The sequence below is a fragment of the Bufo gargarizans genome, chromosome 1 (genome assembly GCF_014858855.1).
Source record: "Bufo gargarizans isolate SCDJY-AF-19 chromosome 1, ASM1485885v1, whole genome shotgun sequence".
Classification (NCBI taxonomy): domain Eukaryota; kingdom Metazoa; phylum Chordata; class Amphibia; order Anura; family Bufonidae; genus Bufo; species Bufo gargarizans.
In genome coordinates, this window is record NC_058080.1 from 232967699 (window position 1) to 232983400 (window position 15702).

Sequence of the window (15702 nt, forward strand, 5' to 3'; positions counted from 1 at the left end):
CATCGTGTCAAACATGTCGCATACCGTTGGATCCGGCGTTCAGCTACAGGCAATGCGCAGACGCCAGAGAGCGTCCGATCACGGCATGACGTCACCACCGGTCATTGCGGAGACATGCGTACTACTACTAAGTATCCTGGTCAGCCATTTTACAAAAGGTCAATGTGTCCCATCACTGTGTGTGCGCATGTCCATGTGAAATAGATAGGACAGCGCAACACGGAGGAGAGAGCCGTGTTATGTGACATGAATTCATGGGGGACAAACGGGAAACTGCAGCTCAATAGAGATACCGATCCAGCACTATATGGGCAAAGTATAATGGAGACCACAACGGGATACGTTGCGACCCTCACACACGTCGCCCATACATCCCCCACAGTTCTATCACAATTATATACCACACAGTGTGGAATCACACAAAATATGAAACATTGAGTAGCTAACCAAACCAGAAAATGTGAATAAAGTTAAAAACTTTCATATAGACAACTGGAGACATGTAGACACAATGTATATGCACCGGGTACGTCCCACTTATCAATTCCGCAGAGTCATTCTTCTCTGTGAATAAAAAAGAAGAACAGAATTAGAAAAATTGGCTTAATAGTGTTCATAGTACACTATGTAACACAGAAGGGGAGTCGCATATCACATATAAAACAAATGGGGGCAAACCGCTTATCTAGACATAAATCCCCGGGATTTATTGCAGTCTTTTCCCCAGTGTTGACTGGTTTCTTACTAAAACCGGACAACCCCTTTAATGTTTTTGCTGATTGTGTATGCCCTAATAGGTTAGGACAATCACTTTAAAGTTCTACTTCAATGACAAACTGTAGACATTATTCGGGTAATGCCAAGGTTATGTTTAGGGTCATTACATATCGACACACATATATAATATTATTTTACTGAATAGTTCCATGAGTCACATTTCCGAATGGTGTAACAATGAGTTCATTGATGAAAATGGTAAGTATACAGAAAAATATTAGAGGACTTAAAGTACATGATTATGGAAGAATGTCGGTCATTTCCACTAAAATCAACTCCAAATAGCTCCTTAAACAAATTTCTTCTGTTTGGAATTACGAAAAAAAGTGTTCCAAAATAAAGTGAGGGGTGAAATTATTGGAATGATTGAGAGAACGGTGAATAAATACATACTCACTGTTCTGGGTGACTATCCTGACAGGAAGCTCTTAAAAACAGAGTTCATGATGAGTGTTAGAAAAAAAGAACACATCTATGAACTATTTTACTGAAAGACAATGTGTTTTCTGAAAGACAAATCTGAGATTTCTTCTTCTGTAAAATCGCTTAATATATTCATAATTTATTAATAATTATGCTTAATTATAATTTTAGGTTTCAAAGGTGATAATTGGTAATAGTGACGAAAATTGGTTATACACTGCAGACTGCTTTCAGCCGACTGTTCGTTCAGCCAACAGTTTTTCTGGATTTATCCCCTACTTCATATACATGCACACTTGGCTCAGCCAAGGAAGGAGGGAGTAAGGGTCCATTCACACGTCCGTGGAATGGGTTCGCATCCGTTCCGCAATATACTAAACGGGTGCGGACCCATTCATTCTCAATGGGGCAGAAATGGATGTGGAGAGCACACTATGTCCTCTCTGCATCCGCATTTCCGGAGCGCGGCCCCCGATCTTCCAGTCCGCAACTCCGGAAAAAAATAGAACATGTCCTATGAATAGGCAGTTCTATGGGGGTGCTGGCCGGGTGTATTGCGGATCCGCAATACACTACGGTCGTGTGAATGGACCTTAAGTGTTAGCTGATTTCCAGTGAAATCCAACTAATGCAGACCATTTAAACAACAGAAAATAAGGCAAAAATTATTCAGACTAAGGGTCCATTCACACGTCTGCAGTGTTTTGAGGATCCGCAAAAAACACCGGGCCGGCAGCCCAATAGAAATGCAGCTGCAGACAAGAATAGGACATGTTCTATTTTTTTGCAGAGCCGCGGACCGGAAGTTCGGAGCCGAGGACTGGAAATGCGGATGCGGACAGCACACTGTGTGCTGTCCGCATCTTTTCCGTCCCCTTTGAAAATGAATGGGTCTGTACCCGTTCTGCATAATTGCAGAACGGATCCGGACCCAAAGTGTAGATGTGTGACTAGACCCTAATAGAGATTTCCCTGGTGCTCTGACATATTGGAGGGTTAATTTTATCATTTTTGGTGGACTAGTGTAGTGGCAACGTGTTAATGCCTGCTTGCCTGGTCGTCTAGGGTAGGAAAGAGGGTTAATAGGACTACCATTGGTGGTCTAGGGCAGTAGAGATGTTAAAGTTTTCCTACCTGGAGATCTAGGATAGTGTAAGGGTTATTATTTGCTTCCTTGGAGATCTAGGGTAATGCCTTCTTTGGTGGTCTAGACTACAAGGTGGAGTTCATACCTGGTTGTTCACTTGTCTCCTCAGTCTCTATTAAAGGGAACCTGTCATCAACTTTATGCTGACCTCACTGAGAGTTATTCATAATCTCCTGCTCTCCCCGTCCATCTGCTGATGATTGGCAGTTCTCTCCTAGAGAGATAGGAAGAAAACTAGGTAGAGGCCAATCATCAGCAGGTGGGCAGGGAGAGCAGGAATTCATGAATACCCATGACTCTTCTCAGGTGTCCGGGACTCTTTTACATGGCCTAGTCGGCAAGGATTGTGATGTTGGTTCATAGCAACTACTTACTTTTAACTTTTAAATGACAGACCGCTGAAATCAACTCGCCTGTCTCTACTTTATGCTGCTGTTAGTATGGGCAGCACAACGGTGATGACAGGTTCCCTTTAATGTGTCCTGCTATGTCCTGTCACTGATAGAGATCTGAATGTGATGTGCTCATGTCAGCTAGATTTCTCTGGTGCTCGGAAGTAGTGGAAGGTTAATTTCATTATCTTGGGTGAACTATTGTAGTGGCAATGTGTTAAAGCCTGCTTGCCTGGTGATCCAGGTTAGTAAAGAGGGTTAATAGCACTACCTTTGGTGGTGTAGGGCAGTAGAGATGTTAAAGTTTTCCTACCTGGAGATCTAGGGTCATTATATGATTCCTTGGAGATCTAGAGTAATGCCCTCTTTGGTGGACTAGACTACTAGATGGGGTTAATACCTGGTAGTTTATTCACCTCCTCAGGCTCCATTAATGTGTCACTAGTAGAGATCTGAATGTGATGTGCTCATATCAGTTAGATTTCCATCCTGCTCTGTGGAGATCTTACAGATTAGTGATGGTCAGAGGCAGAGAGAATTGAGTCAGTTGTGAACAGCTGCACAGTTTTCTCTATTACTGGACACAGAGCTTTATGAGCAGGAATAGTGAGGGGCATCTGGCACAGTGTTCATGATGGAGACTTTACAGCATTACGTAACCTATATTCTTTATATAGAGTGTGTGTGTTGGCCAGTCTGAAATTTCTTTCAGATCTGCATGATTATTATCTGATTACTTTGTCTTGCAAAAAGTATTCATACTTCTTTAAGAGGTTGTCCAGATTCTAGATATTGGTAACCTATCCTCAGGATGGTCATCAATATTAGATCAAGTGAAGGTCCAACCACAGGCATCCTCTCCAATCACTTGTTCTTAGAAGCTGTAGGTGCCAGGAATAACACAGTTGATGGAGCCGGAAGCATACAGCTCTGTCCACTCTGTGGTGATGGTGTTGGGTTCCTGCAGCTCAGCTCCCTTTCACTTGACCTCCACCAATCTGATAAATAGATCATCAATGTCTAGACCCCAGAAAACCTCTTTAATGTCTTTCTGGTTTGATAGAACTAATGTTTCATCCTAGATGAATTGTGTTTCTGTTTCTAGTGCAGCTAAAAAGTAGACTTTGCTTAGACCCATTTCCATATCAAGCTTCTATCCCTGATTGTTTAGTCTGTGACTACTATGCCTGCTGTCTTTTGAAAAATGAGACAATGGGTGTGCCCACTCCACTTTGTAATACATCACAGAATGTCTGAATAAGAAATGGACTGAGGTGACACCTAGTCATATGGAATTAACATTATCCCAGGTTTTACTAGTGGACTGCTGTGTCTGGATATTAATAATTGGAAACCATTAGTAGTTGGTGGAAGTCTTCTACTAATCCTTACACTTACGTCTTCCTGGAATTCCATAAATAGGTTTGGCTCTGTTCTTTTTATTCAGAATTGGCAGATCCTCTAGAAGCTCCCCACCTTAAATTGTTGTTACAACAATATGGTTTATGTGAGATGAACAAAAAATAAATCTATACCTTCAAGACTTTTGTTCAGTTTGGATCACTACACCTCAGCACTAGGTTTCCACGATATTTGCTGATTGCTTTGGGGTCCTGCTGGGTAAACACCCACAAACTCCAGTTATCCATGGGTAGTGCATGCTTATTCAAAGAAAAAGGCTGTGTAAAGCTACAACAACCAAGGTCCTCCAGAGGGAGACACTCAAGTAATTTAGCAGGGTCTAGAGTGGAGGCTAATCCCGTATTATAGCTGCATATCTAAAACAGACAACCCTTCTAAATAGAACCTATGACCACAAATGTAAAAGTGTAATCTGCATGATGTATAGCAGGATGAGTTAAGCAGATTTATATATAGTTTCATGGGAAAAGATGCAGCAAAAGTTGTCATTTATACATTTAAATATCTACTCTTTTTTTATTTCAGTTGTACACAAGAAGTTATAGAAAATGCTTTTGATTACTGATAAGGCAGCCCCTGTATACAACTGAGCTCAGAAAAAGCACAGACTTAAATGTATGAATTACAGGTTTTGCAGAATCTTTACCCATAAAATGATATACAGTCTTCATCTAAGTCACAACAATAGACAATCACAGTCTGATTAAACTAATAACACACACAGAATTAAATGTTACCATGTTTTTTTTATTGAACACACCATGTAAACATTCACAGTGAAGGTGGAAATAGTATGTGAACCCTTGGATTTAATAACTGGTTGAACCTCTTTTGGCAGCCAAACTTCAACCAAGCGTTTCCTGTAGTTGCATATCAGGCATGCACAACGGTCAGGAGTAATTCTTGACCATTCCTCTTTACAGAACTGTTTCAGTTCAGCAATATTCTTGGGATGTCTGGTGTGAAACGCTTTCTTGAGGACATGCCACAGCATGTCAAGCGGGTTGAGGACTCTGACTGGACCACTCCAGAAGGCGTATTTTCTTCCGTTTAAGCCATTCTGTTGTTGATTTACTTCTATGCTTTGGGTCGTTTGTCCTGTTGCAACACCCATCTTCTGTTGAGCTTCATCTGGTGGACAGATGGCCTTAAGTTCTCCTGCAAAATGTCTTGATAAACTTGGGAATTTATTTTTCCTTTGATGATTGCAATCCGTCCAGGCCCTGACGTAGCAAAACAGTCCCAAACCGTGATGCCCCCACCACCATACTTCACAGTTGGCATGAGGTTTGGGTGTTGGTGTGCTGTGCCTCTTTTTCTCCACACATAGTGTTGTGTGTTTCTTCCAAACAAATCAACTTTGGTTTCATCTGTCCACAGAATATTTTGCCAGTACTGCTGTGGAACATCCAGGTGCTCTTGTGCAAACTGTAAACATGCAGCAATCTCTTTTTGGACAGCAGTGGCTTCCTCCTTTACATATCGTAGATTCACTAACAGGGATGTTAGCGAACTGAAACTCTAAGATTCTTCTTCACCTCATTGAGCAGTCTGCGCTGTGCTCTTGCAGTCATCTTTACAGGACGGCCACTCCTAGGGAGAGTAGCATCAGTGCTGAACTTTCTCCATTTATATTTGTCTAACCGTGGACTGATGAACAGAAAGGCTTTTGAAGATACTTTTATAACCCTTTCCAGCTTTATGCAAGTCAACAATTCTTAATCGTAGGTCTTCTGAGAGCTCTTTTGTGCGAGGCATCATTCACATCAGGCAATGCTTCTTGTGAAAAGCAAACCCAGAACTGGTGTGTTTTTTATAGGGCAGGGCAGCTGTAACCAACACCTCTAATCTCATCTCATTGATTGGACTCCAGTTGGCTGACACCTCACTCCAATTAGCTCTAGGAGATGTCATTAGTCAAGGGGTTCACATACTTTTTCCACCTGCACTGTGAATGTTTACATGGTGTGTTCAAGAAAAACATGATAACGTTTAATTCTTTGTGTGTTATTAGTTTAAGCAGACTGTGATTGTCTATTGTTTTGACTATCATTCCAAAGGGTTCACATACTTTTTCTTGCAACTGTATATAGCATGTTTAGATCCGTCTGCTCTTTAACATGCTGACCTCAGATTGCACTGCATTTTGTGGTGACAGGTCCTCTTTAAGTTTTTAACTTCAGACAAGCCTCCTCACGCTTCTTCTCCCTCAGATCTGTGGCAATTCTGTCTTGAGCTTTAAAGTTAGTTTCCATCCTTGAAATTATTTTCAAATTTTGGAATCTGATATTTTTTTTTCTAATACTAAGGTTCAAATCCTCCACAAAGACACAGAACCACATTTATGGCATTTGCACCTTTCATGGTGCATTTACTCCAAAATAACATCTGAGCTGTGATGACATATTTATAAACCATTGCACCAGAATTTAGAGACATTTCTATAAAACATACTAAAAAGTTAATTCAGAATTGATGACAAATGATGTAGAGTATGCATATGCTATATAAATTAAATAAAAATAAGTTTGCACCCTGATATATTAGTTTTGTAAATCTAATATTAAATCTGTGTTTTGCCGTATAGAAATTTATACCCAGTTGTCCTACCTTGTGATATTTACTAATAGAAACATAGAAATATAGAAACATAGAATGTGTTGGCAGATAAGAACCATTTGGCCCATCTAGTCTGCCCAATATACTAAGTACTATGGATAGCCCCTGGCCCTATCTTATATGAAGGATAGCCTTATGCCTATCCCATGGATGCTTAAACTCCTCCACTGTATTTGCAGCTACCACTTCTGCAGGAAGGCTATTCCATGCATCCACTACTCTCTCAGTAAAGTAATACTTCCTTATATTACTTTTAAACTTTTGCCCCCTCTAATTTAAAACGATGTCCTCTTGTAGCAGTTTTTCTTCTTTTAAATATTCTCTCCTCTTTTACCTTGTTGATTCCCTTTATGTATTTAAAGGTTTCTATCATATCCCCTCTGTCTCGTCTTTCTTCCAAGCTATACATGTTAAGGTCCTTTAATCTTTCCTGTTACGTTTTATCCTGCAATCCATGTACCAGTTTAGTAGCTCTTCTCTAAAATAAATAAATAATAAATAAATAAATAATATTAGTAATTATTAAACCCTGACCACATTGTCAGGATTTGGACAGAAAAAAAGTCAGAAAAAATCTGAAAACAAGCTGCATCTTTACTCCACACAGACATTGGCATAGAAAAAAAGGTACTATTTTAGCCTATCAGCGGTGGCCGTGCTTGCACACTATCGGAAAAAGCACCAACCTCTGTGCCCCTCCATGGTCCCGGCCACTAGAGAGGCCAGCGCTTTTTCCTATAGTGTGCAAGTACGACCACCACTGCTGGATTGCAGGATGGTCATAACCATGGATACAAGTAGTGTATAATCTGATAGGAAAATGAATCCAGCCAACCACGGAGGCAATATGAATAATAACAATACAGTAGTAAGTACCTTGTATTAATTTTCTCTACATAATAAATGCCAGTTGCTGAAGTGAGACAACCCCTTTAAAGGGTTTTCTGGGACTAGAATACTGATGTCCTATCCTCAAGATAGGTCATGTCTGATTGGTAGGCTTCCAACGCCTGGCACCTGTGCCAATCAGCTGTTTTGGAAAGGCCTCTTCGTAGACCAGTGATGTCACATTCATCAGTCATATGGTCTAAGAGAGCTTATTCCCATTCAAGTAAATGTGCCTGGGCTGCTATACCAAGCTCAGCCAATATACGATGAATAGCGATGTGCTTAGTCAAGCAGCTGATCGGTGGCTATGCCACGTATTGGATCCATACAGATTTGATATTGATGGCCTATCCTGTGATTAAGTCATCAATAATTTTTGCCCAGAGAACCCCTTTAGGTTAAAGTCTTGGGCTTACGTCTTTAGGTAACTAGCTTTGTATCATACAGTCAACATATCCCTAAAGCCAGTCTGTACAGTTACGAGAAGGATGAATGGATTAGTGGTTAATGTGCTGGTCTTGAATACACAAGTTTGTGGGTTTATTCTCGTCCTTAGCCACTTAGCCTCTGTATGATGTCGGGGAAATGCCTTTCACTCTCCTTTTCCTGGTTTAGCCACCTGCACTGGAGAATTAAAAATGTTTTCCTAACACCCTCTGGGATTTAACTGTACAGAGTGAAATGTGTAGCTTGCTTCCCATCCAGCAGCTGTGGCATCCTGAATTCTCTGTGGTGAACACCACCAGCGTACAGTATCATCAAATAAATCTTATTATATTTACCGTGTCAGGTGTGAGGTTACATTACTAAACTGCAAGTGATTTAGGATTAAAAGGTTTCACCGGCATACAGCAAGCCAGCTGTTTTATTCCTGTACAAGAAAATTTAATAAAGAATCAAATATACAAATAGTATAGGTGTCCGTATAAGTGAGTTTTAACCTGGAAATGGACCCTTTTAAAATATCGCTTTTATTAATTTTACTTTAAAAAGCATAAATATATACACCCTCTGATAACCGGGTATCCAAAATAATAATAGGACAAGATGTTGCCAAGCTACCACCGTGAATTGGTGAAAAAGACTAGATACACAAGATAGTTCAGGTATGTATAAATTCCCGGGGCGTTGGTGACATTTATTGGAGGTTGGGAGTTGGGTAGAAGGTGGGGCACATTACAAAGGGCACAGTTTTTTTCTACAACAGATAACTGTACAATTTTTGCTTTAAAGTCTACATGTCCAAGTATAATGATAACTAAAGTAAACTGTGCAGACACTGAACCAGCAGGGGATTCTCGTGATTTTATCTTTGAAGCTTGTAGAAATAGTGAATGCACCCTAGACCATGACGCAGACTGTATCGTAGAGTGTACACAGTGGCTCAGTTTTGTATGCAGATCACTTCTATATCCAAACTGTAAAATGTCGTTGGTATGGATCAAAAAGGTATAGAAGCTTTCCCTCCACAAATCACTGCTCAGAACTGTTCAGAAGGAACTCAAGGTCAAAATGTTTTTTTTCAAATATGGAAATGTTTTTAGCCATTCTGCATGGCCACATTCAGAATAAATTTTAAATCACTTCAAATACACTACCTGGTATGTGAAATACAGATGACCCCCCCCCCCCCCCCCCTATTTTAGTGACTTTGCACGTTATACTGTATAGCGCTATTTATCAAAAGACCATCCTTGGACTAATGGGCTCTTCCTTCCCTGTTTTCTTTGTAACATTGTTTGTTGCCTGATGTCTTGAACACTGTTCCTAACAAATTGTTAGAAAAATGGAATAAATACGATATAAAAATCACAAGTCTGACATGGAATATTATGTACAGTTTTGTGCACCTGTGTGCAGCGGGGAGAAGAAGACGACCAAAACATTTAAGGGAATGGGTGGATTGCACCACCAAGGCAGGCTATCAATCGTGGTTTTATTCAGGTCTAAAAAAAGAGAGCTTAGAGATTATTTAATCTACACATATTTAAATACGGAGATCTTTCTAATGATCTTTTTATACCTTGGACTGTGACTGGGACACAGGAGTATCCTCTAAGTCTAGAGGAAGGAAGGTTTCATCATCAGCATAATCAGGGATTCTTTACAGTAAGAGCAGTGAGACTATAGAAATCTCAGGGGATGGGTCACACATTAAATAAGTTTAGGAGGAGTGTGACAGGTTAAATATGGGCACTGGATTTCTGAAGATGGGAGGTTGATCCAGGGATTTATTAACGGTATTCTAATTGTCATAACTGGAGTTGGGAAGGATTTTTTCCCCTAATATGGGGCAATTTGCATCATGGGGTGAGAGGGTTGATCTGGCCTTCCTTTGGATCAATAGAGTAGGACTATAGGTTGGACTTGATGGACCTGTGTCTTTTTTCAACCATATCAGATATGTTACATGTGTGTTTATGAGTAGAGTATATGTATTACAGTCATATTGTGATTCCATAAGTCATTTGTCAAGATGATCTGTCACTTGTGTAACCCCTGGTGCACTCTGATATAACAGTACTGCCAGGATCAGAGAATATTCAGATGTTCAGTATACTGTCGAAGGGACAACCTAGCAACATACAGTATCTATAGGGGGTACAGGGGTAGCAGTTGCACCCAGAGCCTGGTAGACCCCTGATAAACCTGACATACTGTAAGAAGATACTAATATTAAAGGCAGCACATGGCATGCGATGGCTACTGCTACAGTAGATTTAGCATTTGGGACAAACAGCTGTTCTTGTTATAACATATCAGTAGTATGCTGAAACAGATGTCTGTGTATACTTCTACGTACCAGCACAGTATAGTGGCATTCCTAAGTATTTATTTATTTCATGCACCTATATAGTGCTGGTATATTACGCAGAGCTTTACAGACACATTAGCATCCAACTGTCCCCAACAGGGCTCACAATCTAAGGTCCCTATCAGTATGTCTTTGGGGTGTGGGAGGAAACGGGAGTACCCAGAGGAAACCCACGCAAACATGGGGAGAACATACAAACTCCATGCAGATGTTGTCCTCGGTCGGATTCGAACCCAGGACCCCTGCAAGGCACCAGTGCTAACCACTGAGCCACCGTGCTGCCCCTCTGAGCCTCCGTGCTGCCCAATATGCCAGTTTATTGTAATTTAAAAATGAGCACAAAATTGAAGTCTCCATGTGGGACAATAAAAATACAGGGAAAAAAGCTAAAATAAAGTACTGTAAAAAATGTACAAGAAAAACACAAAGCGCAAATTTTATTTGATGGAACACACACAGACCTTATTCTCTTATGGCATCTCTAAGGTTCCTTCATAGAGACAAGCTCTCAATGTTATAGTTTAAAGGGCTATTCCTATCTTGGACATTTGTGACATATCCACAGGACCCCCTGGGACCCACACCTCAAGAGTACACAGGTCCTGCGACTGGACAGGTCCTCCTGCACGCATGGCTCTCTCCATTCACTTTCAGTGTGGACTGAACAATGCCTACTGACTGATAATCTTGCTGTTTTAACTGTGGGTTCAGGTAATTACTTTTGAGGTCAGATGATTCAACGCGTTTTTGTAAAGTTTTATATAGTTCACTTTTTCCATCTGATGCCTGTCTAACTTTCATGACCGGAATAACACTTTATAAGGCTCTTCACTGTAATGCTGAACACGTAGACTATTAGTGGTTTCCTTTGGCTGCTGGCTGGAGTTGTGGGGGCAGGATCTGCAGCACGCAATTACAAGTTTTGGAACCAAATGAATAACAATACTACCGCAGCATACTGTAGCTGGGGGACTTACTCATCTGGGCCTCTTTAACCCCTGGAAAGCTGGCGTACTCGTCCTCAGCTAATTTAATCCTCTTGTGCAGTTCATCCTTTGCCAGCTTGACGGGTGATAAATAAGCATGTTTTTTTTTGTTTTGTTCTTTATAAACTAAGTGGTATCTGAGGCCTCTTTCAGTGTTTGATCAGTGATTTCCATAAGTGATTGTGAGTGAAAACAGGTGTGGATGAAAAACACAGAACAGGTGCAGATCTTTTCCTTATACCTTATGTCTGTGTAGCCTCCACACCTGGTTTTGGCTCACAATCACTGATAGAAATCACGGATCAAACACTGATTATGTAAAAGTGGCCTGAGTAAAGCAGTATCATCTAGGAACACAAAATATTATGCTTATATTCATTATTACTTATTCCATTACACATAAATACTGACATGCTTTAAAAATGGTTAACTCTTAAAAATGTTTGCTATAAAATTATCAAAAAGGGTTTGGGATCCTGCACGCTGGTGTATGACTAGACCAGACTAAAGTTTTGTCTACTTCCAGGATATTGCTTTCATTTTATGCAGTGCTGTGTAGTATTGCTATCATTTTATGCAGCGATGTGCAGAGATTGTCATCATTCACACCAGTCTCCAAATTAATTTTTTATTTATTATGAGCATGAACAATAGGGTAACACTGAATGACAAAAGGAAAATTTTGTGGAATGTTTCCAAGCCATGTCCTGAAACTTCTCTGTCCAGTCATACAAAATAAAAAAAAGTGAATGTCGTACAATGGTACTAATAATAAGGGAAAAACATATGTTAGAACTAATAACATAAGATTTGTAAAACAAAAACACAATGCAGTTACACAACACAATGCAGAAGCACTCTGCAAACACAGAATATATGAACAATACTCACTATATGAATAAATGTGTGCCCATCCACCACGGCAAGGTGACCTATTTTGGACAGGAACCTATGATAAATGCTACCTCTTTTGGTGCCAACCGAACTCAAAGTTGTATTGTATTAGATTTTTCAGCCATGTTGATATACACCCGCTCATTAGGATGTTTCTAACTTCTATGCACTCCTGACCAGCCCATCTTTCCCACATGATGATTTTAATTAGCATAATATAAAGCTGAAGCCTGTTCTCCCTATACTCATTTAAGGCCAGCTGGCACCAGAAAAGGTAGCATACAGTGTGGGTTTAGTATATATGTGGAGCCTGCCTTCACTAAATTCATTGGAAGCCGGGTGGCAACAAAAGAGTTAGCATTTAGTGTAGGTTTCAGTTCAAAAGAGGTTGCTTTGATGTGGTGGACAGGCAAAAATTATTTTGTTCCCAATACATTTGCTAAGTACCTCATGTTTATTTATAGAGTGAGTATAGCATTAGATAACATAGATTCCGTATGTTTTGTGTAGAAGCTATCGCAGTAACGAAGTTGTATCATAGTGTTGCATAAATTGAAGCCAGGAGTTCCAAATCTGTTTCAATTTGTTGGGGGTCAGCAAAATCTTTTTTGATCTACAGATATGAGTGACCTTTTGTATCCAGTGGGAGATGGAGAGGGCAGTTGTATTCTTCCAGTACGGGGGTATGATGGCTTTGGCTGTTACTATTAATGGTTCCTACAAAGATCTATTGGAGAATAAGATGGAAATTGAAATTTGGGCGAAAGCCCCAGGAGTATAAATGTTGGGGTTAGCATCGGAGCCTTAGGGCATATTTTGGAGATAATTCTCTTGACAGTCAGTCAGAAAGGTTTAATCGTCTCACACTCCCACCAAATACGAATAACTTAAGATCCAACATAACATAAAGTGACCACAGTGAATTTTTCGTAACCATAATAACAACAATTTGTGGCCACCAATTGATATTTCAGTATCTTGCTGGTCATATTGGTTGTTTTAAGGGTCACTGAGCTTTCACATAACTTTGAAAATGAGGAGAGAGAAGTACTTACATAGCGATCTCTCTACTCTCGCTGCAGGAGCCTGTCTTGATTCTGTCTTCTGCAGCAAGTAGAGCATGCTTCTCTCTCCTCGTTCTAGCGACCAGTGGGGGTTATAGCACTCAGACCCCACTGATGAAAACCTTTCATTTGCCACTATGATACAGCAAAAGTTTTTTTTTTTTTTTGAAAACTCAGTGACCCTTTAAAAAAAAAATTGGGTCTATTCTCACAATTATTTAATTTTTTACAAAACTGGTGGGTGCAACCAAGCTTTTTTCATTGGTACTGTTGAAATGCCTTTACTAATTTATATTGTTCGGAGCAGGAGGCAGAAGAGATCAGGGCAGCTTCTCTCAATAAAATAACTGCAACTTTTTTACAGGTACATTTTTTGTTTCTGAGAAAAATGATGATGAGATTGATGATTGTAAAGAGGTTAATATACTATACACTATTTTGTTTGCAGTAAAGTTGCAGCTTCAAGCAGAAGAGCGAGGCGTTGTATCAATCAAGGGAATCAGCGCAAACCGATACCTTGCAATGAAAGAAGATGGAAGATTAATGGCACTGGTAAGTTCTACACAGAAAGTACACGATATGTGAATGGGTAAGAGCCAATTTTGGTAAATGTGTAAAGTCATAGCCATATGCTTTATTGGATCTCTTACATATGTCACTCTGATATTCTGTCAGCAAATTTGTACCTATGACGCTGGCTGACCTGTTGCATGTGCGCTTGGCAGCTGAAGGCATCGGTGTTGGTCCCATGTTCATATATGCAAATGAGCCTCTAGGAGCATCGGGGGCGTTGCTGTTACTCCTAGAGGCTCTGCTCTCTCTGCAACTGCCATGCCCTTTCCACTTTGATTGACAGGACCAGGTAATGAAAACGTTATCACACCTGACCCTGTCAATCAAAGTAGAGAGGGCTCGGCAGTTGCAGAGGGAGCAGAGCCTCTAGCAGTAATGGCAACACCCCCATTACTCCTAGAGGCTCATTTGCATATATTCAAGACATTTTTCTCAGCAATGCGGGCACATATGAACATGAGACCAACACAGATGCCTTCAGCTGCCAAATGCTCATGCAACAGTTCAGCCAGTTACATTGGTACAAATCTGCTGACAGATGCCCTTTTAATGTCTTTTCAGGGGTCTTCCCTCCTTAAAGTATGCCCCTATTTCACTACACCCTCCTCCTCTGGCTTGGAGATCTCACGCCGGGCCCATTATGGGAAGAGGCACTGATCTTAACAGTTCGCATGCCTAGGTGGTGACCGGCGCTCACGTGAGATCTCCAAGTCAGAGGAGGAGGGCGGGCCAGAGGACTGCAAGGGGAGTGGTTATCTGGGCACATAGCTGAAGGGCCTGGGCACTTGTGGCCTTAACTCCACCCCTAGTCACTTGTGACAGCTAATTTGCATACCTTTATAAAGTACTTTTTTTTTAAATCTCTACGTGAGACAGAAACAAGAGAGGTACTATTTTAATGGGGGGAAAACATTCTATAGAGTGATCTCCACAAAAGTGGAGTTAAAAAGTAAAAAAAAATATGGTGCACACCCTATTTGAGCCACAATTTGCAACTTTTTGAGCTTATTGGCATTTTTTTTTTTAAAGGGGCAGGCTTAGCAGGAGATGTTGGAACTTCCATAGCCCATCCAATTGAGTTTCTGGCACACAGCAGGCCAAGCATGCACCTAATTCATTAAGAGGCAGCTACACACTGGACAGTAAAACAGGAGAAAAAAACACCAATCTTGATAAATCTCACCCATTGTTTTTGATCATTAGGTCTCAACATTGGCTACACGCATTCATGTATGTAGAGTTTCAAATACGGAGCAGTAGTAGTCATACAGGACTTGATTCAATGATGCCAACACAGCAAATAAAGTGATCAAATACAAGACATGGCAAATTTTCCCACAGCTAAATCGAGAGGCTGACGTCTACATTTCAGTATCCGGGGCACAATAGTGACCTTGTTTCACGGTAAAAAGATGGCAGATTTACAGCATTTAAAGCTCTGCTTAAGTGTGAACGTTTAGAATAATGCTAATGAAAAGCAGTTCTGTGAGAGGTTTCTATATATTTTATATACCGTATAATTTTTTTCCCCTCAGAAATGGTATAGTTCATATACTGAGAAGTGAATAGACTGAACAAAAATATATATTTTTTGATAGACAGTGCAATGAAATCCATAGCATTTGACCAAAATACCGTAGAGGAGGATACCATCTGTGGCTGATGTGGGCTGTAATGGGGGCATCTGTGGTTGGTGCATACT

General features: G+C 40.4%; 1 protein-coding gene across 1 annotated transcript in view; it reads left to right on the forward strand.

The window, feature by feature from the left end:
- The window catches only part of FGF2 (fibroblast growth factor 2), a 45615-nt gene that overhangs the window by 12409 nt on the left and 17504 nt on the right, over positions 1-15702 (forward strand). The window contains exon 2 of the mRNA XM_044302218.1: positions 13876-13979. Coding sequence (XP_044158153.1) covers positions 13876-13979 — 104 coding nt within the window. The remainder of the gene's footprint in view (positions 1-13875; positions 13980-15702) is intronic.